Source organism: Caretta caretta, chromosome 2 (assembly GCF_965140235.1).
Source record: "Caretta caretta isolate rCarCar2 chromosome 2, rCarCar1.hap1, whole genome shotgun sequence".
NCBI lineage: Eukaryota > Metazoa > Chordata > Testudines > Cheloniidae > Caretta > Caretta caretta.
The window spans coordinates 179,243,696-179,266,052 of record NC_134207.1 but is presented as its reverse complement, the minus strand read 5'-3'; the positions used below and the strand labels follow the sequence as shown (position 1 = coordinate 179,266,052).

The window sequence follows — 22,357 nt, the reverse complement described above, 5'->3', positions numbered from 1 at the left end:
CTCTAGCCCTGGAGGGAGAAGGGCTGTCTGCCTGGGAGCTGAAGATGCAGGAGCAGGAGCTCCTTCTCCTTCCTGGTAAACCCCCAGGCTGCAGGCCTTGGTGAAGGCCTGCACAGGTACTGGGGTTGCAGAGGTAGTTGGCCCTACCCCCTTGCCTGTGATGAGTGGTCATTACAGACTGCAGTCTTCCCTACTGAGTGGGGGCTAGATGATGACTGGCAGTAGCTACTGAGGCAAGATGGGTTTAGCGGGTTGGGGGTTCCCCTGGGATGGGAGACCCAGAGTGTGGTGGGGTACTGCTGGGGCAGCACCCCAAGGTAAAGCGCACTGGGGTCTGGGAGGGACATGGAGTCTGCAGAGGGCGCTCCATACTCTGGAAAGAACTAATTCCCAGATGACCAGCAGGAGGTGTCACCCTGGTGAGTCGTTGCCTTGCTACAGATAGATGACTGTAAGTTAACATTGGCTGAAACTTCCCATTACAAGACTCTGTTTTCAGTTGCTTATACCTTTGCCAAACTTAAACTGTTCTGGCTGAACCTTTCCATGCCAGCTTTCTGCTTTAGGCTGATGTTAAAAAAATTAGTTTTGGCAAAACGGTGCAGTCATTTGTAGAAGTAGATTTCAGGAAAATCCATTTTTTGCCCACATCAAAATAATTCTTACACCTGTGTTGTTTACAATGCCGGTGGGAAAAATGCCCAGGTTTGGCCAAAGTTATCAGCCTTTGAAAAAATTTCAGTTTGCACATGTCAGGAGACACTTTGAAGTTGGGCAGCTCCAGTCCCTGAAGACTCCATCTGCAATAAGCACGCTCTAGCTAGCGCCCTCCCAGTTCAGACATGTGGTCAGTCTGACCATGTGGCATCCCCACAAAACTTCTGAGCTGGTGCTTCGGGGGCTGAGCAGGACTTTCCTTGTAATCGCTGCTCAGTGTTGCCAACCTCGGCAATTTTTTACAGACTTGGCGACTTTTGAAAGGCTTCGGCAGTAAACCTCCCCCCACAACCGAATAACCCTAAAGCTGGCGACAGATGACCCTTTGGGTGATCTCTGGGTGATTCAGAAGGGCCCTGTCCCTCCTGCCACGGGTGGCCTTTGTGCATGAGCAGCCACCACGGCGCGTGCACAGCTGGGTGGGGATGTGGGGGAGGGGTCTAAACCCCGAATTGTCCCACGTGCGAGTGAGCCGCGGCTGCTGCCATGACGCCCCCACGGCGCGCACAGGGGCAGCAGCTCCCAGCGCCTGTTTCATCCAGCGGGTGGTGGCACCTTTTCCCTCCTCCCACCTGGAGCTATTTCCTCTGCTGCTTTGTGCCCCTCCCCCCATGCAGCACAGCACCAGCGAGCGAGGGGAGAGGCTGAGTAGCTGCAGCCCCCAGTCCCAACGGTGCCCCTCTCTGTGGTATGGGGGGAATGGCTGCAGGTAGAGCCCAGGGCGGGGCCAGGCCTGGTGTTTGCAGCTGGCTCACGGAAAGCAGCCGGGCCTGAGCCGGCACAGGAGCCGTGAGTTGAGGCCTCATTGTGAGGTCCGTTTTGCACGGGCAATGGTGGGTGGCGTGGAGTCTCAGTGGGCAGAGCCAGGGGAACGGCCGCCTGCCCATAGCCACTGCCATGATTTTAGGTACAATTTTATCCCAGTAAATGTATGCGTGGCAGCAGGGCAGGGTCATATAACAGCAAAAGTTCTCGCGTCCATGACAGTGGTGACAAGCGTGACACAGCTGTATCCTTAGCCACCACGTTTGTTTGCTTTCAATACGTGTGCAGAAGAGGAGGAGGTGGGAGGTGGGGTGACCAGGCAACAGAGAGCCAGGCAGGCAGTGGAGCGAGCAGTGTGAGAAGGGGATGCTGCAGCCACAGGTACGGGGAGGAGCCAGGGAGAACAGCAGCCTGTGTGTGTACATCCCTTGGGGGTTACTGCGGGGGCGGGGATGCGACGATATTCCCAGAACTCCCCAAATCTTGGCGTTTGCGTGACTGCCCTTTGACCCCCACAGTCCCCTGTTTGCCACAGGCCCCCCCACCAAGTGGCATCGTGACCTAGCGCATGGGGTCATGGCACTACTTAGGTTTGGCTCATCGGCCCCTCCATCTCCATCGCCCAGTTTAGCCACTGGAAAGGTTGGGACTTATGTCCTGGAGTGCTGTGGGGAGGAGGGGAAGAGTGTTACTGCTGGGGGAGGGGGAGTGTGGAAGGAGCAGTGTCACCAGCCTCAGTGATTTTGGGGGCTACTTTTCACACGTGTTTGCCAAAACCTCAAGTTTTGAGGCTGACAACACTGTTGCTGCTGCAGGCCACTTTAGCACCAGATGTGAGAGCAAGGACCCGCTCTCTTCTGTGTGATCAGTGCCTCCCCACCCCCGCCGCTAGCACCCAGGGGATGAGGAGGAGGAAGCAGCCTGACTGAGAATGCGGAGGGGTGAGGAGTGTGTGTGTGTGTGTGTGTGTCGGGGGGGGGTTAGGGGGGGTAACACAGGGAGAGACAGGTGCAGGAGCCAGAGTGTGAGAAGAAGCAGAGTGGGAGGGGGGAATGGTTGGCAGAAGTGGGGGGAAGCAGTGGGGTACAGGAAACAGTGCGGTGAGGAGGGGACACTAGGGCCAGCAGAGGAGGAATTGGACTGGAGTTAACGGGTGGTGGATCAGACTAGAGGGAGCGGCAGAGGGAGGCATATTGGTGTGTATAGGCATGGATGTGGGGGAGGATAGGAGCTGAAGGGGAGGAGTGGATATGAGAGACCTGGATATGAGAGGGGGACAGAGACAGGTTTGGGGCTGAAGGGAGGAGGCATGGTCTAGTGCTTAGTGCTAGCCTGGGACCTGGGAGACACGGGTTTAATTCTGTCTTCTGCCACAGGCTTTCCATGTGGCTTTGGGCAAGTCACTTAGTCTCTACAGATTTCAGTTCTCCATCTGTAATATCGGCATAATATTGCTTCCTTATCTCACAGCAGTGTTGTGTGGATAAATGCATTAGAGATTGTGAGGCATTCAGATACTACTGTGGTAAAAGCTAGATAAATATGTTACATGGTTGGGTGCAGGGGATGAAAGAAATGGGTCTCTGACCACTATGGAATCCTCCCTTGCAGTTCCTAGAATTGATTTCCTTGAAAGAAATAAATACTGGACAGAATTCTGCAATGCTGAATTTTATTTAAAATCGATTAATGTTTCAGTTAAAAATATTAGTCATATTTCAGAAGCCTGTTTTTGTTTTATAAAGCAAATAAGTGTACTTAGTAGAAAGAAATAACAAATAAATTTAAGTTCTAGATTAATACTCCACACGTGCAAATATTTATGGGACGAGTTTTCCCATTGACTTTACTGAATGCAGTTGGCCTTTCCACAACCAAAAAGTTCTTTCCAGGATAAGGGCCTAAGAGACTGGTTCTGCACTACTTTGTGATACAAAATTCCTATTGAAATCAAGGAGTGTAGCCTCAGCCCTTGAAGTTCCACAGTTACAAAATTAAAATAATAAAATAGGAAATATGGTCACATATAAAACTGTTCGCTCTCAAGCAGATTCACCAAGGGAAGGTCATGCCTGACTAATCTAATCGCCTTTTATGATGAGATTACTGGTTCTGTGGATGAAGGGAAAGCAGTGGATGTATTGTTTCTTGACTTTAGCAAAGCTTTTGACACAGTCTCCCACAGTATTCTTGTCAGCAAGTTAAGGAAGTATGGGCTGGAGGAATGCACTATAAGGTGGGTAGAAAGCTGGCTAGATTGTCGGGCTCAACGGGTAGTGATCAATGGCTCCATGTCTAGTTGGCAGCCGGTATCAAGTGGAGTGCCCGAAGGGTCAGTCCTGGGGCCGGTTTTGTTCAATATCTTCATAAATGATCTGGAGGATGGTGTGGATTGCACTCTCAGCAAATTTGCGGATGATACTAAACTGGGAGGAGTGGTAGATACGCTGGAGGGGAGGGATAGGATACAGAAGGACCTAGACAAATTGGAGGATTGGGCCAAAAGAAATCTGATGAGGTTCAATAAGGATAAGTGCAGGGTCCTGCACTTAGGATGGAAGAATCCAATGCACCGCTACAGACTAGGGACTGAATGGCTAGGCAGCAGTTCTGCAGAAAAGGACCTAGGGGTGACAGTGGATGAGAAGCTGGATATGAGTCAGCAGTGTGCCCTTGTTGCCAAGAAGGCCAATGGCATTTTGGGATGTATAAGTAGGGGCATAGCGAGCAGATCGAGGGACGTGATCGTCCCCCTCTATTCGACATTGGTGAGGCTTCATCTGGAGTACTGTGTCCAGTTTTGGGCCCCACACTACAAGAAGGATGTGGATAAATTGGAAAGAGTCCAGCGAAGGGCAACAAAAATGATTAGGGGTCTGGAACACATGACTTATGAGGAGAGGCTGAGGGAGCTGGGATTGTTTAGCCTGCAGAAGAGAAGAATGAGGGGGGATTTGATAGCTGCTTTCAACTACCTGAAAGGGGGTTCCAAAGAGGATGGCTCTAGACTGTTCTCAATGGTAGCAGATGACAGAACGAGGAGTAATGGTCTCAAGTTGCAGTGGGGGAGGTTTAGATTGGATATTAGGAAAAGCTTTTTCACTAAGAGGGTGGTGAAACACTGGAATGCGTTACCTAGGGAGGTGGTAGAATCTCCTTCCTTAGAGGTTTTTAAGGTCAGGCTTGACAAAGCCCTGGCTGGGATGATTTAACTGGGAATTGGTCCTGCTTCGAGCAGGGGGTTGGACTAGATGACCTTCTGGGGTCCCTTCCAACCCTGATATTCTATGATTCTATGATTCTATGAAGCCATCTGTGCTAATTAGAGAAATAGCCAACCAAATCAAATTGAAATGCATGTCTTAATATTTGGAGAAGGTGTTTCTTATGACAGGCTTATGGCAAAGGAAAGTAAATTTCAGACACAAATGCTGACGTTGGAAGTTGTAAGGAGAAGTTTAAGGTTTCTTTCCCCGGTGCTTGATTGGACTTTGCATTCTGTATATGAAGAAGAGTACGATGACGTAGTACATAGTGCTTTTCAGGAGTAGGACAATGTATATTAAATATGCCGTCCTGTGCATGAAACTGTCTGTAATATCTACAACAAAATACAACAACAAGAAGAACAACAAGTGGTTAATGTTGCATATTCTATAGCCACAAAGAAAAATAACTATAAAACCATGTGTGATAGCGTAAGGTATACATGGTATTTGATTGCCGTAATTATACCACCTAATCAGACTATGCATAAATCAGTATCTGATTGTGTCCTCTAAAGAGGTCTACGTTCTGATCAGACCTTCCCCATCCAGCAGAACTGAGACAAACAAAGAGGCACTCTCAGGGCTGGCATCGTTGGTGTCTGCTAAGGAGTAAGCAGAATGCTAGTGCTTCTTATAAATAGGCTGTTGCCATGATTTTATACCAAAATTTTCAGACCTGGGTGCCTCCGTTTGTTCTGAGTCTGCATCTAAGCAGCTGATTAATCAAGTGGTCTGATTTTCAGAAGTACTGAAATTACACTGAAATCAGTTGGGTCTTCAAGCTTTCAGCACCTTTACGCCCCATTTGAAAAGTTTGGCTTTGAATACTTTTTGTAATTTAACATGTTAAATATTAGATTAAGGACCAGTGGCACATGTAGTTTAAAGAACAATGACCCATGAGGCATGTTAACAAAGAATAACAAATCCCACCAAAACATATATTTCAGCAGGACTTCTACAGCATGTAACCTGAGCTGCCGTGGGGATTAGGTTTTGGACCTTTTTGGTAACCCACAGCAGATGTTAACTTACAGCAACAGGTGCCGACTTTCTCCTTTCCCGATGGGTGCTCCACCCCACTTCACTGCTTCCCCTAAGGTCCTACCCTGGCTCCGCCTCTTCTCCTCCCTGCTCTTCCCCCTTCCCCATGGCCCAGCATCTACCCTACCTCTTCCCCCCATGATCTGCCCCCTCCCCTGAGCGCACCCTGCCCTCACCCCACCTCTACCTCCCCCCCTCTCCGGCCCCTCCCCCCAATGCCTCCCACCTGCTGCCAAGCAGCTGATCGGCTGGGCCCACCAAACAGCTGATCGGCAGGTGGCTGGTGGGCACTCAGCACCCACTATTTTTTGTCCATGGGTGCTCCAGCCCCGGAGCACCCGCAGAGTCGGGGCCTATGCTTACAGCAGTGTTCCACATCTAGAGTAATTATGTTTGGACATTTTAAAAAGAGAGAATATTTTCATTTTTGTCTTAACCATGTCAAATGGTGCTTAATTCTTAACTGTATTGTATAGAAAATGAGAATTGGGACAGAATTACCTGTGGAAAGCGTGGTGCCGTTTTCAGGTTTGTTGATACAGCCTTCTGTGGTTTGAGACACTACGGGGGTGTCTGAAAGGATAAAAGCATAACATGTAAAGAGGACTTTAATTGTCAAATGGGATTCTTGTTGAAAATGAAGGCATACTTTTCTTGATAGAAGTTCAAAGAGAAAGATGGTGAAAGTATTATAACTACAGTGACTCAAATATGGAAAGTTTATATTTTAAAAAATGAGCACCGAGATTCTATCCACAGAATAAATGCTCAGTAGCACATAACTGATTTGAAAGCCAACTAGAGCTAAAACAGGGAAAAATGCATATGCTCAGGCAGTGCAGAGCCCTGTGCCTGTTAGGAGCCCGCTTGAAATCTTTGGCATTTGCATGGGAGCCAGAGTCTGGACTAGCAGATCTGATTGTAGGGTCTACACATTGGCTTTTCTGTGTATGCAAGTTTTTGTTTATGTCGAGCCAGATGCATTTTGTCCCGCCAAATTACTCAGTTGAGTTTGCCCCTTTGCAATGTGTATGTATACTAGGGGGATAAAAACCTGGCCGCCTGATTTTGTCTCGAGCTTGAGGCAGTCTGAGATTGTTGGCATTCTGGGTAGTGGTAATGTTGCCTATTAGCTGTACAAGAGACAGAAGAAAATAATCCTGATGAGGATACAGTCTAAGGCCCATCTCTTAGGTATTTTTGATGTGCAAGAGGGGGATGGTCAATAAACCCCTCTTTTCCATTACGTTTGAAAGAGAGACATTTTTATCTGCTGCAATTAATTTATTGTGTCTCAGATAAGAACCAAACAGAAATTACTTCTCTTAATTCAAGAGAAAAGGGATTATGTTTTTGATTTTGTTTTGTGTAATTCTTCTGGTCTGTTTTAATAAGCTAGGTGCTGTGTGTGTTATTACTTTTGTTGCAATATGTATCCCTTGTTCAAAACCAAACACTGTAGGCCAGGTCCGTGGCTGGTGTAAATCTACAGAGCTTCATTCACTTCAGTGGAGTTTTGCTGTTTTGCACTAGCTGAGGATCTCAGCCAACATTTTCATTCATTATAGAAAGATTTTAAACTGGGGGAGAGGAGCCAAAACTGAGCTTTTGATGGAGAAGCTTCAGCTTATGGAGAGCGCAAATGCTTTTAGGAACAGTAATAGATTTTATTCTTTTATTGTAAAGAAACAGTGAACTCTCTAAATATGTCTAGAACTAGTTTTAATAATATAGTATATACCTGGAGATTCAATTGGGCGAGAACCTTCTTTGCTTTCATGTTGATATTTGCAACGATAATTCTTGTTGCTATTTTTATCTACGGTCAGCCAGCTGCTCATTGAGTATGATTGTTGATTGGCATCAGGGTCCCAAATTTCCTCATGCACTGCATTTTCTTCTGCATTCTTCTTGTCGTCTTCCCAAGTCACCTTAATAACATTTGGGTAAAAATCCTGAATGAGGCACATGTATGATACTTTCCCATCTTGTTCAGAAGAAGGAGGCAGGACCTGTATCTTTCTGGAATTGAATTTTGCTTGTATGTCTGGATTCATTTTGGAGAGAGAAATGAATTTGTTAGGAATTAAGTAAATTCAGAATTGCATTATACTTTGCATACTTTGCTTTTGAAACAATAAAGAAAGAATTCACAGATTTGAAAGTGGAAGAGAAGCAATTTCATTTCTTGCATCCAATTCCTCCAAATTGCACTCAAGCGCACAATCTTAACTGTGAGTTCAGCATGAGAACTATATCTCGTTGCCAAATGTATTTTAACTACTTTATTTCTATAATATATTGTTACTGCCTATTAAATTCTGAAGATAGGAGTAAATTGTCCACTTATGAGTTAGAGCTTTAGGGAGTTAGAATTGCAGAAGTTTACATGCTTGAATTGAATGCAAGTTTTTGTGGAACACTAGAATCTGTGAGAGTGCCTACTAACTTAGCTTCCAAACACAAAATATATTAAACACTTGTTGAATGAATGCTGAGTAGATCTTTATGTTCTGGTTCATTTCAAAATATTTGTGACTTTGAAAATCTCCCCTTTATTTACCCAAAATTTGTGTATAAAAGACACCGTGATAATGAGAGGAAGGGTACAGCTACACTGCAATAAAAGACCTGCGGCACGACCACAACTGGCCCAAGTCTCCTGATTTTGACTTTCAGGGCTGGGGTTGTGCTGCTAAAAATTGCAGTGTAGATATTTAGGCTTGAGCTGGAGCGCAAGCTCTGAAACCCAGCAACGGAGGTGGCCTAAGAGCCCAGACTCCAGTCAGAGCCTGAATGTCTGCGCTGCAGTTTTTAGCACCAAAGCCTGAGCCCCACGAGCCCAAGTCAATTGACCCAGGCTCAGAGACTTGGTGTTATGGGATTTTTATTACAGTGTAGATGTATCTGAAGCGGAGGATATTAAAGATTCCACAAACCTTTTAATAAGGCCTCTTTTTAAAAATCACTAGAATATACTATCAGGAGATTAATTTGCCCTGAACTAACTGTGTATACTATTTAAGCACCTGGGTTAGCACCTTTAAAATGAGAGTTAGAAAAGTAATCTTTAAGCCTTTTCCACACTAAGAAACGGAACCATTTTGAAATTTTTTTTATCAATTATTCACCTTAAAATGATATAAGAACATACAAGATGTATTCTATTGTAGACCCGGCCGATACAACTTCGGGGGAAATGTTGCTGAATGCTGTTTTGGGAAATTACAGTAAATATCTTAACATGTATCCCTCAATGACAAATATCAATTCCAAAATTAGCAAGGATGATGCATCCTGAAATGTCTTTGTTCGTGTATTTGGCCAATGTATTGGAGCATTATGCTTAAGGCTCAACACCTCTGAAAGTCACGCCACTTAAATGCCCCAATAAGTATTTAGGAGCCTAACTTTAGTCAACCACTTCTGAAAATCTTGACTCTGAAGAATTATTAACAATGAAACTCTCAACAGAACTCAGCGATCAAATCTGAGGAATAGAGAGAATGTTGCTGCTCGTGTCCAAATCCCGAAACTGATGAGCAAAGTGCCAATAAGTGAACTTCTGCTGTATCTCCTGAATTATTTTTAAATAATTCTGCCACAGTATTAAATTTGTCACTCTTGGAATAGAGCTGATCAAAAAAAATTGCAAAAAAATCACTTCATGAAATTTATAAAATTGCTGCCTGCTATAAATGGATAAAACAGAACCAAAATATTTTTATTAAAAGTCTGAACTAGAAAGGATAAAAATATTATTTGATCCCCGAATTTGTGCAAGCGCCTGAAATCATAAATACTGAAGTAGACCAAAAAAGACAGTATAATGAAAAGGAATCGTAAAAGGCCAGTAGGCTTGGGGATTGGTTATATTCCTATTGAAGTCTCAATGACAAAGAAGAGAGATACTTTGAGATGCATATTTTAGCAACCTAAATGTAGCTGGCCCTATGGATCATTATGCAACAAGGGCCAAATCCTAGTTCGACTTTCTAAAGCACGTGTTGCGTAGAGTCTCGCTGATATAGACAGGCTACAAAATATGTTGGGCCAAATTCTCGAGAGAGCAGAGATTGAGTTGTACTGATGTAATGAGAGGAGAATTTGATTCAGACTATAGAATATCTTCCTTCATATTGCTTGTGTTTGTTGTTGAGAACAATCACTGATTTAATTGTTGCAAAATTTGGAAAATTCCGTGTCTTATGACAACAGTATTTCAATATGTTGGGGAAGAAACCCGCTGGACCATGCAGTGTGCCTAAATTAGTCCAGAACTGACAGGGACTCTGATCCTGAGGTACTGAGTTGCCTCAACTCCCATCGAAGTCAGTGGCAGATCAGAACCTCTCAGGACTGGGCTCACAATGCATGTTACAGGCTCAATTCTATACTTATTAAAATATAGGGAATTTTGATGCTGGATCAGACCCTTTTTATTCCTGCACCCCTGCACTCTTTTGGGATGGCATTTATGTTTTAGTATGAATTTGAATTGATTTTGTGCAATAGAAAATTACAATACTAATCTAAAATGCTCATGTCAGTAATCACATATACAGTATTCACAAATATTGGCTCTCTTGATTCCAGTGCTCATCCTTTCTCCCTAACCTTTCACCTTCCCCTACGCCCTGAACAAGAGAGGAAAAAAATTAGGATGAAATCCGGGCTCAATCCTAGTCAATTGCAAAACTCCCATTGACATCAACGGTGCTGGGATTTCACTCCTAACATCTTACATCTCCTGACTAATACATACTTGTGATATGGGAGGCTAAATCCTGGTCACCACACTAAGCAGAGGAAAGGGGGTTTCTCTAAGAAAGCTACATGTTGGACAGGAAGATTAAATCTTTCCCCCATCCTAGCTAGAGCATCATAGCCCAGGAGCTTAAGTAATGTCCATGCAGTTGCCCACCCACTGAGCAGGCATTTTGGCCAGTTGATCTCACTAGTCACAGACCCACTAGCCATTCCATGCCCTCACCACTCACCTATCCCTGATCCCCACAGTTCTTTGGTGCACAGGGGTACCCTAGTATAGTCTCTTTGCCTTGCCCCCCCCACAGAGGATGGAACTATGGATGTTCTCCTGGTCTGGGGTATTGACCCCTACACAAGAGAACAGCCCAGCTTTGACTCAGGATTAGTAAAAAAACCCTCTATATCAATAATTGTCAATGTGATCATTCATCTGTTTTACTCTGAATTCTGTACATTAACCTCACATTTAGATAGTAAAGACATTCATTCTTCTACTGTAGATTGCATATCACGTTTCCATTGTCTGTTATCCTTTTTGAATAAATTGTGCTCTGCAGTCTCTAATTTTATATTATCACAAGTAACATTTTCTCTACGCTACCATAGAACTTACTTGAAACAATGAGCTTTGTGCCAGATCCGAAGACTTTGAAATAACTGTTGTCACTGTGTTCATGTGCTTTGCAAAAACTCGTGGGCCAGATCTTCAGCTGCTGGAAATCAAAGGCGCTCCATTGAGGATCTGGCCCACAGAGCTTCCATATGGCCCAATATAGCTTCATATAATTTGATGTGTAATTGTGAAAAGAAGTTGATAGAATCACTTTAATATACGAGACTTGTGATTTAAATGGCTTTTCCTTACAAAATGGCAAATGCTTGATCCTGTATTCCTCTGACACCCCCAAACTAAAGTGAATTTAGTGCTTGTGAAAGGTGCCATATTGACAGCACTGGAAACTACCTATATTGAAAATACTTCAGCATTCTACAGTGTGCTGTCCCGTTCTTAATAATGTTGTTGTAAATTGTGATGGGTGATTTTTGACCATTACTGGAGAATCTTTTATTTCATGCTGGATTTCTCACCTGGTCCTAACAATGCATTTGAAATCTGTTTGCAAAGGTCACCTTTAAAGGATGAGATGGTAAATTATTCTTAATATCCCTTAAATTCTTGGTATTTCTGCTAAAAGTGCCAGCAACAGTGCCTATCGTGATAAAGTTTTTTCAGGTGGACACCTGTCCTCTGAATATTCTTTGCTCACAACTGCACATCACTTTCTGCCATAAGTTTGGATTTGGTCTTTTAGGGCCAGTGGGGTTTGGATCAGATACTTTTATATATTTTTCTATAAAGAGTTTGTTATATTCAGTCGGTAATGTCAAAAATCAATTCCTAGAACTGTTTCAAAAGGCAGCAAACCACTTTAAACCAACCTTAGACTACTTGAGAATCTTATCAAAAAAATATCAGTAATAGTAGCTCCTTTGTACTTTATAACTAATCTGCACTGATCACTCTGTTCTTAATGCACTCTGTTTTGCCAAATCCCAAGTAAGTTCCATCATATAATGGATCAATAATAATCCATCAATAATATTTTTGCATTTATTTCTTTCACAAAACTTAATGTAAAGTTTTGGTGATTTTTTTTTTCTTATTTTAAATAAAATGACTAAGTACTTGTGAAAGTTGTCAGATAGCATTGTAGACTGAATCCCTTCTTCATGGAATAGATACAACACAGGCAGGGACAGGGGAAACTTCTTCACACCATCCCACCGAGCCATGTCAGTTTTGTCCTGGAAGGACAACCTCTAGAGATGAGAGGGGACAGTTTAGTCTCCACATTCAATTCAGTCTTTGGCTTCTGCACTGAGCCTGCCATTAGTACCAGGTTTTTTCTAGAATATTACGTTCAGAAGAATCCAGTTATATCATTTTAATGTTAACGTCTTCAGTGATGACTAGATGCACTTCAATGGATACAATAAGAGAAGCACCATTATTCCTATGTCATGCTTGTTGACAGCGCCAAGCTTGGTTCTGTTTCCAAATCTTTTTACTCATCTATTCCACGAAGCAAGAATTCTGAAGAATTCTGGTAGGTCCTGACCCTGTTTTCACTTACACTGGTGTAAATCTGGAGTAGCTCCATTTTGAATGAATAAATGGAGGAAGTCAGTTTAAAAAGAGGAATAACTAGTGTGAGAGCAAAATCAGGTCTGCTAACTACATATGACTTTAAAAGCAATTTCTGCTTCTTCAGTATACTTGTGAATAATTTTGTCCCTGCTAAGAAGTACGGTTATACAACATGGGTAAAATCCTGGCCCCAAAGTCATTGCCATTGAGTTCTGTGGAGTCAAATTCAGCCCTGGGCACAAATGGTCACAATTTCATTTGAACATTACTTAGAATTGTGCAAGGGTCTGAATCTTAGGTGTTTTTTTTTTTTTCAAGAACTTACTTAGACAATATTTGATATTTCTCTTTGAGAAGATATTTTGTTACTAAAATATTTTATTGTATCCTACAAGTTTAATACACTGATAAATCAAGTGAGCAATCTTAGCTCTTCATGCTGTAATAAATAATCTACACATATCACAGACATGGTTCTCCATTCCTTACACAGTCAAAACAGCTGGTAAAGCTATGGAAGTTTTGCCTGTCAAAGAGTGCAGGATCTTATACAGGTAAGAGGATTTAGGAAAACTGTCCATTGTAAACTATAATGCTAACCAAATTGTATCTACATTCTTAATACCATACAATATTCACTTAAAGCAACATGCTGATCCTGAACTGATATTTTTAGAATTAATTATGACGATGTATTTATTTTAATTGGGTAATCACATACACAATAATCACAAATATTGGCTCTCTTGATTTCAGTGCACATTCTTTCTCCCAAACCTTTCACCTGCCCCTACAAGCTTAACAAGAGAGAAAAAAATTAGGATGAAATCCAGGCTCCATCGTAGACAATATAATTGTAAGGTTTTGTTTTTTTTATATAATTTAAGTTGATACACCATGACTAGTGAACTATGTGCTTTGAGCACAGATGCTAGAATATGTTCAACTTAAATGACCCTGTCCCACATCACCAGGATAACTAGGGGGTACTAAGGTAAACTTGATTGTGAATTGAGCTTTAAAATAGACTGATCGTTCTAGTTGATTTATATAAATGTGCAGAGCATGATTCTGAGAGAGTAAGGACCTGATTTTCCTTTGTCCTGTGTTTGTGCAGTCAGTTATTCCAATGCAAACTGGGTGTAACATGCAACTTAATCAGAATGGTAGCATTTCCCATTGACTTTTCATGAGCATAAATGGCTTACAAGAGAAAGGCAAAGAAGACTCAGACCCCAAGTATATATTATGAAACACTATTAAGAATACTTAGAAGCGTCAGTTTGCCTGTAATGCCAAGGTACTTCACGCAAGACCATAATCTCTTGGGCCGAATTATTTTGCTTATACTGGTGTAACTGCAAGAATTCAGCTATGAAGATACTGACTACTTCAGAGATTGCTTCTTTTGTTTTAATTGAGAAGCATGATGTTGCTTCTTTCAGAGTTGTTTAATTTTATGCATGTTAAAGAATTTGAGTAATATCAAAGCTAAGATACATTTTTGCAATTGGACCAAGGACCAGCATCCTTATGGCGGCACATACTCTGAAAAATGACATTTAACAGCTGATCTTTAGAAATATTAATTAACTTGAAAAAATCTACTTTAAATTTATCAGTAAAAATTGCAGGTTTGCTCTGGGATTGAAAAGTTGATGTATTTGGGATCAGATCCTATGAAGTGCTAACAACCCTAACTTGCACTGAAGTCTACAGGAACTGATGGTATTTAGCACCTCATATTAAGTGCTCACTACTTCACAAGATCAAGCGTACAATTGTTGACCTTACCTATGATAAAAATATTTTTAATGATCACAATAAGCCTCTTTATCTTTGCATTACTGTAATTACCACATAACTTACCTGTTACAATGACCTTGGTACCAGAGCCAAACACTTTGAAAATATAGCCACTAGAAGTATCACAGTGAGCAAATCCTTTGCAAAATACTGTACAGATCTAGTATCTTTATATTGACGAACCAGTAGTTGTAGCTTTAAAAAAAAATCTGATTTACTATTTAAATTGCTTTCTGGCCTTGCAATAAAATAGTAAATAAGGAGAGGTTTCAGAGTAGCACCCATGTTAGTCTGTATTCGCAAAAAGAAAAGGAGTTCTTGTGGTACCTTAGAGACTAACAAATTTATTTGATCATAAGCTTTCGTGAGCTACAGCTCACTTCATCGGATGCAACTTCATCCAATGAAGTGAGCTGTAGCTCACGAGAGCTTATGATCAGATAAATTTGTTAGTCTCTAAGGTGCCACAAGTACTCCTTTTCTTTTTGTAAATAAGGAGAGTGCATGTAAAATAATGTGAAAACTGTGGAGGCAATTTTCAAATGGGTAAAAGACACTTAGACATCTAACTATTGTTCCTGGGCACCCGCGTGCCATTGAAAATCTGCCCCTAAAATAAATCTGATAAAACATGGTTAAGATTGGGCATGTCAAATAAGTTGTGGAAAGGAACAAATTACTTTTTACATTAGGGTCCACATGCTCACCTGCATATTGCCACCATTCCACCATTGTGCTCCTAATGATAAAGATAGATTGAGGGTAGAATATAGCTCTTAAATTAGGTATATTCATGACAATTATTTTGGCTAACTTCTGCCATTTGGTGTAAACAGAAATATTCCCCAACAGAAAACATTTGCTCGTCAGAAATATTTGTTTGTCTCAGGGACTAGGCACCCAGCAAGGTCGATTTAGCAGTATCTAGAGGGAAGAATAAGCTTAATTAAAGACCCAGAATTCTTTCAATCCCATTAAATCCAAACACGGATAAAACATTTTAATAATTGGAAATCATCTTTAAAAAATTGAGAATCATATTATGGATCAATTATCGTATTTCATTAAAAGGATTACTCTATCATGTATGCCTTGTGTTTATGTAAAAAATAAACAAGATTTACTGCATTTTGGCCTTGATTTGGCCTTTAATTAAGTGCCTGCTTAAATACATTGCTGAATATGAATGGAAACATGCTTAAGTGCCTTCCTGAACTGGAGCTTTTTTTAGGAAAGAAAACACAATTGCATTAAGTTATTACGAATATAAAGGTACCTTTTAATGCTACCTAATGGCCAGATCCTCCAAGTGCTGACCATCCTCAACTCCTATTTAAATGAATGATCATTAAAGAAGCTCAACAACTCATATGATGGGGTGCTAAATATACGGTATTGTATAAAAACCATAAGTTCTACATTTCACATTTACTGCTAACATTGGGTGGTTCCACTTCAGAATATTTTTGCATAATCATCTCACAGTGTGACAATACTAAACAAGTTCTCCAAGCAGTTTACATCATTCTCATTGATTACGCAAGTGTAACTGGTTCGTTCTGAATTAGAGAGACTACTATGGGTGATATTCTGACCCCAGTGAAATCAATTGGAGTTTTGCCCTTGCCTTTAGTGGAAGCAGGATTTCACCCAGTATATTTATGAATAACTTGATTTTGTCCTGGATAACAAGCATGGAAAACATCTTGAGAAACTTACTTGAAATCACCGACTTGGTGCCCGAGCCAAAGAACTTTATTCTATATTCAAATCTTTGAAATCCTATACAAAAACAAATGAATTATCAAGTTATGAATTTTATCATACTAAAATTCTGAAGTTCATATTTTTAATTGAGTGCCCACAATCTAAACAAGGCTTGCTGTCGGCCACTTAATTGTGTGAGTGTTAAATTCCTGTGCCTTCTTCTACCAAAAATGTTTTTCTCCTTGACATATATCACAGCAGGGCAAATGGAGTGGGGTGAATTCCTGGTTACCACACACTTTCATTAATTTCAGTGGATGAGCAGGATTTAGTCCTGTGATCTCCAATGTGCCTGGATAGGAAGGGTGATCTTGTGATTAAAGCACCAGAGTGGGACTCAGGAGATTTGCCTTTTTTTCTGGCTCTCCCTCTCTGCCCTTTGTCAAATCACAATCTCTGTACTTCACTTTACATTTCAACATGCTCTTAACATATAGTTAAGAAAATGACATCTCCTAGACAATGTCATTATAAATACTGTTGTGTACTGAACATAAACTAGTGCTTATATTATTGATTGGACTGTTTCTGTAGCTTTAATCTGATAAAGAATATTATACACAAAAGGGAAAAGATACTTTCAGTAAAACCACTTACTGAGAACCTGAAGACTGTTGCACCTCAGGCAATTTTCCTCCGTTAATCATTGTACACTGATATAGTCCTAACAATAACAAACTTTTTAAGAATCCCACACCTGCTAAATTGAAACCTGTGCTGTGAATTTTACACTTGCTGGCATTTGGACTCTTTCAATGGAGTTGCATGAGAAACGAACGTAGCCCAATATTTTAAATGTAAAACTCTACATTTCCCTCCTTCCCGATTCTTAACAGCTATTCAGTAAATATTCCAGCCTTTTACTCTTGTATTCACTTTACTCATTAGGATCATATACTGCCCTCAGCGAACCCATTGCTTTACGTGGGAGTTCCATACTCAGGTCAAGAGCAATACATGGATTATGTGCAAATTCCTTGTTTAATATTAATTTATTCAGTCCAATTTTTTTGTCCCTTGATTCTATTTACCAAAAGAAAAACAACCAAGAATAAAAATACTTACGCGAAACAACTAGTTTGGTTCCTGTGCCAAAGTACTTGATCCAGCTTGAAGTATCACATTGACTTTTCATTTTACAAGAAGTTGTGGTTCTTTACTTATGCTGTTGTGTCCTTGCTCAAGTAACCAGTCATTCTGACCAGTTGCTGGGAAAATACTTCTAATGAATTATTCCTGGTTCCTTGACTGCTTGGAGAATTTAATGAATTCACATTTTTGTGTCCTCATAAAGCTGATACATAAATTCTCTTCCCAATGACTCTATTTGCATTTCCTTGCAGCTTTCTGTTAATGAATCCTCACTCCTTAAAATGGCAACTAGATGACAGCTTCCATTTGATTTTAATGTTCTAAATAGACTGTTGGATCAGGCCCTTCTCAAACATTTTCACTATGTGGTCCACATATTAAAAAAGAGACTGTCTCATGGCCTACAACCCCTCTCCCATTCCTAATAGTATTGACCACCTCCTCCCTCTCTCATCCGCAATCACATCACATCTCTGTAGCAATTGCTTACGTGGAAAAATAATACCTTGAGAGAATTTCATTCTTAGCTGTATTACTGAAATTTAATGGATGGTAATGAGGAGGAACCAGCAGTATGTGATCAGCCAGCTCTCTACAGACCAGCACAAAGAGCTCCATAGACTGCAGCTGGGAGCCTGTACCCCAGATACATATTTTTCTGTACGTTGGGATTGTTGTAGTTTGTGGGTTACCAATTTACTGGTATCATTTTAAATGGCTGCTGGGGCGGGGAAAATATTTTCCTCTGCACACAGACGTTTTAAAGCGGAACAGAGCTAACATCTGAGAGAGCCCACCTCATTTCAGACAAAAGGGGTGGATGACACTCTAGCAATTGGAAGGGATCTACCCAGAGTTTTTGATCTCTCTCACAGATGCAGACACGGCCACCCCCACCGCACTAACGTGCAGAATGATTCTGGGAAGTAACTGACAGTGGGTATGAAAAATAGAAAAGGAACATACAGTGAGAGGTTCCTCCCAAATGTACAGGTGGTTGTGTCAAAGGGCTTGTCTACTACCCAAGAGTTTATTGGGAATATCTCCCAGCATTACAGTCGTGCTGGTGAATCTTCCCTGGTGATCCCTGGGAGAACTGGTGTAGTGAGGGCAAAAGCCTTCACTGGCCTGTTACCACCATGTCTTGTAGACCTGCTCTGAGCAGGGTTAAGTGACACCAGCATAAAAACGCCAGCACGAACACTGCTGCACTTGGTGTCCTTGGTGGGGCTCGACTGACGTTAGTGCCACAGCGGGAGGTTGTGACGTTCCCCTCTGATGTGATCTGGACCAGTGATCTGCTAGGTCACGCCAATCCTTGCTCTGCTGAGAGAACCCCTACTCCTGGGCTGTTCACGTGCAGCCTGTGCCATATAAACTGCTCCTTGGATTGTGCCATAGTCTAATCATCATGCATAATCACTTGCACTGGTATTGCACTTTCCATCCAAGAATTTCAATGTACTTTAATGCATTAAGCTTCAATGTCTATGTGAGGCAGGTATTGTTCACAGTGGGAGAAACTGAAAGCCAGAGTGGATAAGTGACTTGGTCGTGCAAGAAAGGGTACGGAGGTGCAGGGGGTAAAAACTCGGGAGAAAGAGGAGGAGATGGGGCAGGGTCACAGTCCCGGTGCCAGTCGCCCCCCACTTCTGCAGAGGTTCCAGCACCCCTGTGGGGCCCCCAAATTGGACAGGGCCTTGGGCATGGGGCCCATGGGCCCATGCATTAATCCACTACTGAGTAGAGCAGAAGAATTACATCTCATGTTTGCTTACCACACTCCTGCTAACACACACAAGAATAACGTTCACTTTTCTTGTAACAGTGTTACACTGTTGACTCGTATTTAACTTGAGATTCACTACGAGCCCAAATCACTTTCCACAGTACTCCTTCCTAGGCAGTTGTTTCCCATTTTGTGTGTGTGCAATTGATTGTTCCTTCCTCAGTGGAGTACTTTGCATTTGTCCTTATTGAATTTCATCCTATTTACTTCAGACCATTTCTCCAGTTTGTCCAGATCATTTTGAATTTTAATCCTATCCTCCAAAGCACTTGCAACAGCAGGAAGGGAAGCTGTTTAACACCATTCCTTTTGTAGTACCCTAGATAACCCTTGCTCATACCAACTGGGATCACCCTAATGCATCACCACTCCGACACTTCAGTGATGAGCGATAAATAACAGTATAAAATAGGATATGGAAGGCTATAGACTACCAGTGGTTTCTGTGATAGGTTGTAAGGACTGGTCAAAATCTCCTCACTTCTAGGACCCAGGAGCAGTGACTAAAAGAGAAATAGAAGAATCATCCTCTCTCCTCCTCCTGTTGCTGACTTTCAAGTTCGGCAGCTCCAGTACCTGAAGACTCCATCTGCAATAAGCACGCTCTAGCTAGCGCCCTCCCAGTTCAGACGTGTGGTCAGTCTGCCCATGTGGTATCCCCACAAAGCTTCTGAGCATGCTTCAACCTTGGTGCTTTGGGGGCTGAGCTGGACTTTCCTTGTAATTGCTGCTCAGTGTTGCCAACCTCGGCAATTTTTTACAGACTTGGCGACTTCTGAAAGGCTTCGGCAGCAAACCTCCCCCCACAACCGAATAACCCTATAGCTGGCGACAGATGACCCTTTGGGTGATCTCTGGGTGATTCAGATGGGCCCTGTCCCTCCTGCCACGGGTGGCCTTTGTGCATGAGCAGCCACCACGGCGCGTGCACAGCTGGGTGGGGATGTGGGGGAGGGGTCTAAACCCCGAATTGTCCCACGTGCGAGTGAGCCGCGGCTGCTGCCATGACGCCCCACGGCGCGCACAGGGGCAGCAGCTCCCAGCGCCTGTTTCATCCAGCGGGTGGTGGCACCTTTTCCCTCCTCCCATCTGGAGCTATTTCCTCTGCTGCTTTGTGCCCCTCCCCCCATGCAGCACAGCACCAGCGAGCGAGGGGAGAGGCTGAGTAGCTGCAGCCCCCAGTCCCAACGGTGCCCCTCTCTGTGGTATGGGGGGAATGGCTGCAGGTAGAGCCCAGGGCGGGGCCAGGCCTGGTGTTTGCAGCTGGCTCACGGAAAGCAGCCGGGCCTGAGCCGGCACAGGAGCCGTGAGTTGAGGCCTCATTGTGAGGTCCGTTTTGCACGGGCAATGGTGGGTGGCGTGGAGTCTCAGCGGGCAGAGCCAGGGGAACGGCCGCCTGCCCATAGCCACTGCCATGATTTTAGGTACAATTTTATCCCAGTAAATGTATGCATGGCAGCAGGGCAGGGTCATATAACAGCAAAAGTTCTCGCGTCCATGACAGTGGTGACAAGCGTGACACAGCTGTATCCTTAGCCACCACGTTTGTTTGCTTTCAATACGTGTGCAGAAGAGGAGGAGGTGGGAGGTGGGGTGACCAGGCAACAGAGAGCCAGGCAGGCAGTGGAGCGAGCAGTGTGAGAAGGGGATGCTGCAGCCACAGGTACGGGGAGGAGCCAGGGAGAACAGCAGCCTGTGTGTGTACATCCCTTGGGGGTTACTGCGGGGGCGGGGATGCGACGATATTCCCAGAACTCCCCAAATCTTGGCGTTTGCGTGACTGCCCTTTGACCCCCACAGTCCCCTGTTTGCCACAGGCCCCCCACCAAGTGGCATCGTGACCTAGCGCATGGGGTCATGGCACTACTTAGGTTTGGCTCATCGGCCCCTCCATCTCCATCGCCCAGTTTAGCCACTGGAAAGGTTGGGACTTATGTCCTGGAGTGCTGTGGGGAGGAGGGGAAGAGTGTTACTGCTGGGGGAGGGGGAGTGTGGAAGGAGCAGTGTCACCAGCCTCAGTGATTTTGGGGGCTACTTTTCACACGTGTTTGCCAAAACCTCAAGTTTTGAGGCTGACAACACTGTTGCTGCTGCAGGCCACTTTAGCACCAGATGTGAGAGCAAGGACCCGCTCTCTTCTGTGTGATCAGTGCCTCCCCACCCCCGCCGCTAGCACCCAGGGGATGAGGAGGAGGAAGCAGCCTGACTGAGAATGCGGAGGGGTGAGGAGTGTGTGTGTGTGTGTGTGTGTCGGGGGGGGGTTAGGGGGGGTAACACAGGGAGAGACAGGTGCAGGAGCCAGAGTGTGAGAAGAAGCAGAGTGGGAGGGGGGAATGGTTGGCAGAAGTGGGGGGAAGCAGTGGGGTACAGGAAACAGTGCGGTGAGGAGGGGACACTAGGGCCAGCAGAGGAGGAATTGGACTGGAGTTAACGGGTGGTGGATCAGACTAGAGGGAGCGGCAGAGGGAGGCATATTGGTGTGTATAGGCATGGATGTGGGGGAGGATAGGAGCTGAAGGGGAGGAGTGGATATGAGAGACCTGGATATGAGAGGGGGACAGAGACAGGTTTGGGGCTGAAGGGAGGAGGCATGGTCTAGTGCTTAGTGCTAGCCTGGGACCTGGGAGACACGGGTTTAATTCTGTCTTCTGCCACAGGCTTTCCATGTGGCTTTGGGCAAGTCACTTAGTCTCTACAGATTTCAGTTCTCCATCTGTAATATCGGCATAATATTGCTTCCTTATCTCACAGCAGTGTTGTGTGGATAAATGCATTAGAGATTGTGAGGCATTCAGATACTACTGTGGTAAAAGCTAGATAAGTATGTTACATGGTTGGGTGCAGGGGATGAAAGAAATGGGTCTCTGACCACTATGGAATCCTCCCTTGCAGTTCCTAGAATTGATTTCCTTGAAAGAAATAAATACTGGACAGAATTCTGCAATGCTGAATTTTATTTAAAATCGATTAATGTTTCAGTTAAAAATATTAGTCATATTTCAGAAGCCTGTTTTTGTTTTATAAAGCAAATAAGTGTACTTAGTAGAAAGAAATAACAAATAAATTTAAGTTCTAGATTAATACTCCACACGTGCAAATATTTATGGGACGAGTTTTCCCATTGACTTTACTGAATGCAGTTGGCCTTTCCACAACCAAAAAGTTCTTTCCAGGATAAGGGCCTAAGAG

At 43.3% G+C, this 22,357-nt stretch overlaps 1 protein-coding gene across 1 annotated transcript in view; it reads right to left on the bottom strand.

Moving 5' to 3' along the window:
- Positions 1–3,137: 3,137 nt before the first annotated feature.
- LOC142068397 (uncharacterized) overlaps positions 3,138–22,357 on the bottom strand; it is a 66,918-nt gene continuing 47,698 nt past the window's right edge. Inside the window, exons 7-10 of the mRNA XM_075124743.1 lie at positions 11,179–11,474; positions 7,537–7,842; positions 6,297–6,368; positions 3,138–5,083 (exon numbers count right to left, since the gene is read on the bottom strand). Coding sequence (XP_074980844.1) covers positions 4,941–5,083; positions 6,297–6,368; positions 7,537–7,842; positions 11,179–11,474 — 817 coding nt within the window. The 3' untranslated portion in view covers positions 3,138–4,940. The remainder of the gene's footprint in view (positions 5,084–6,296; positions 6,369–7,536; positions 7,843–11,178; positions 11,475–22,357) is intronic.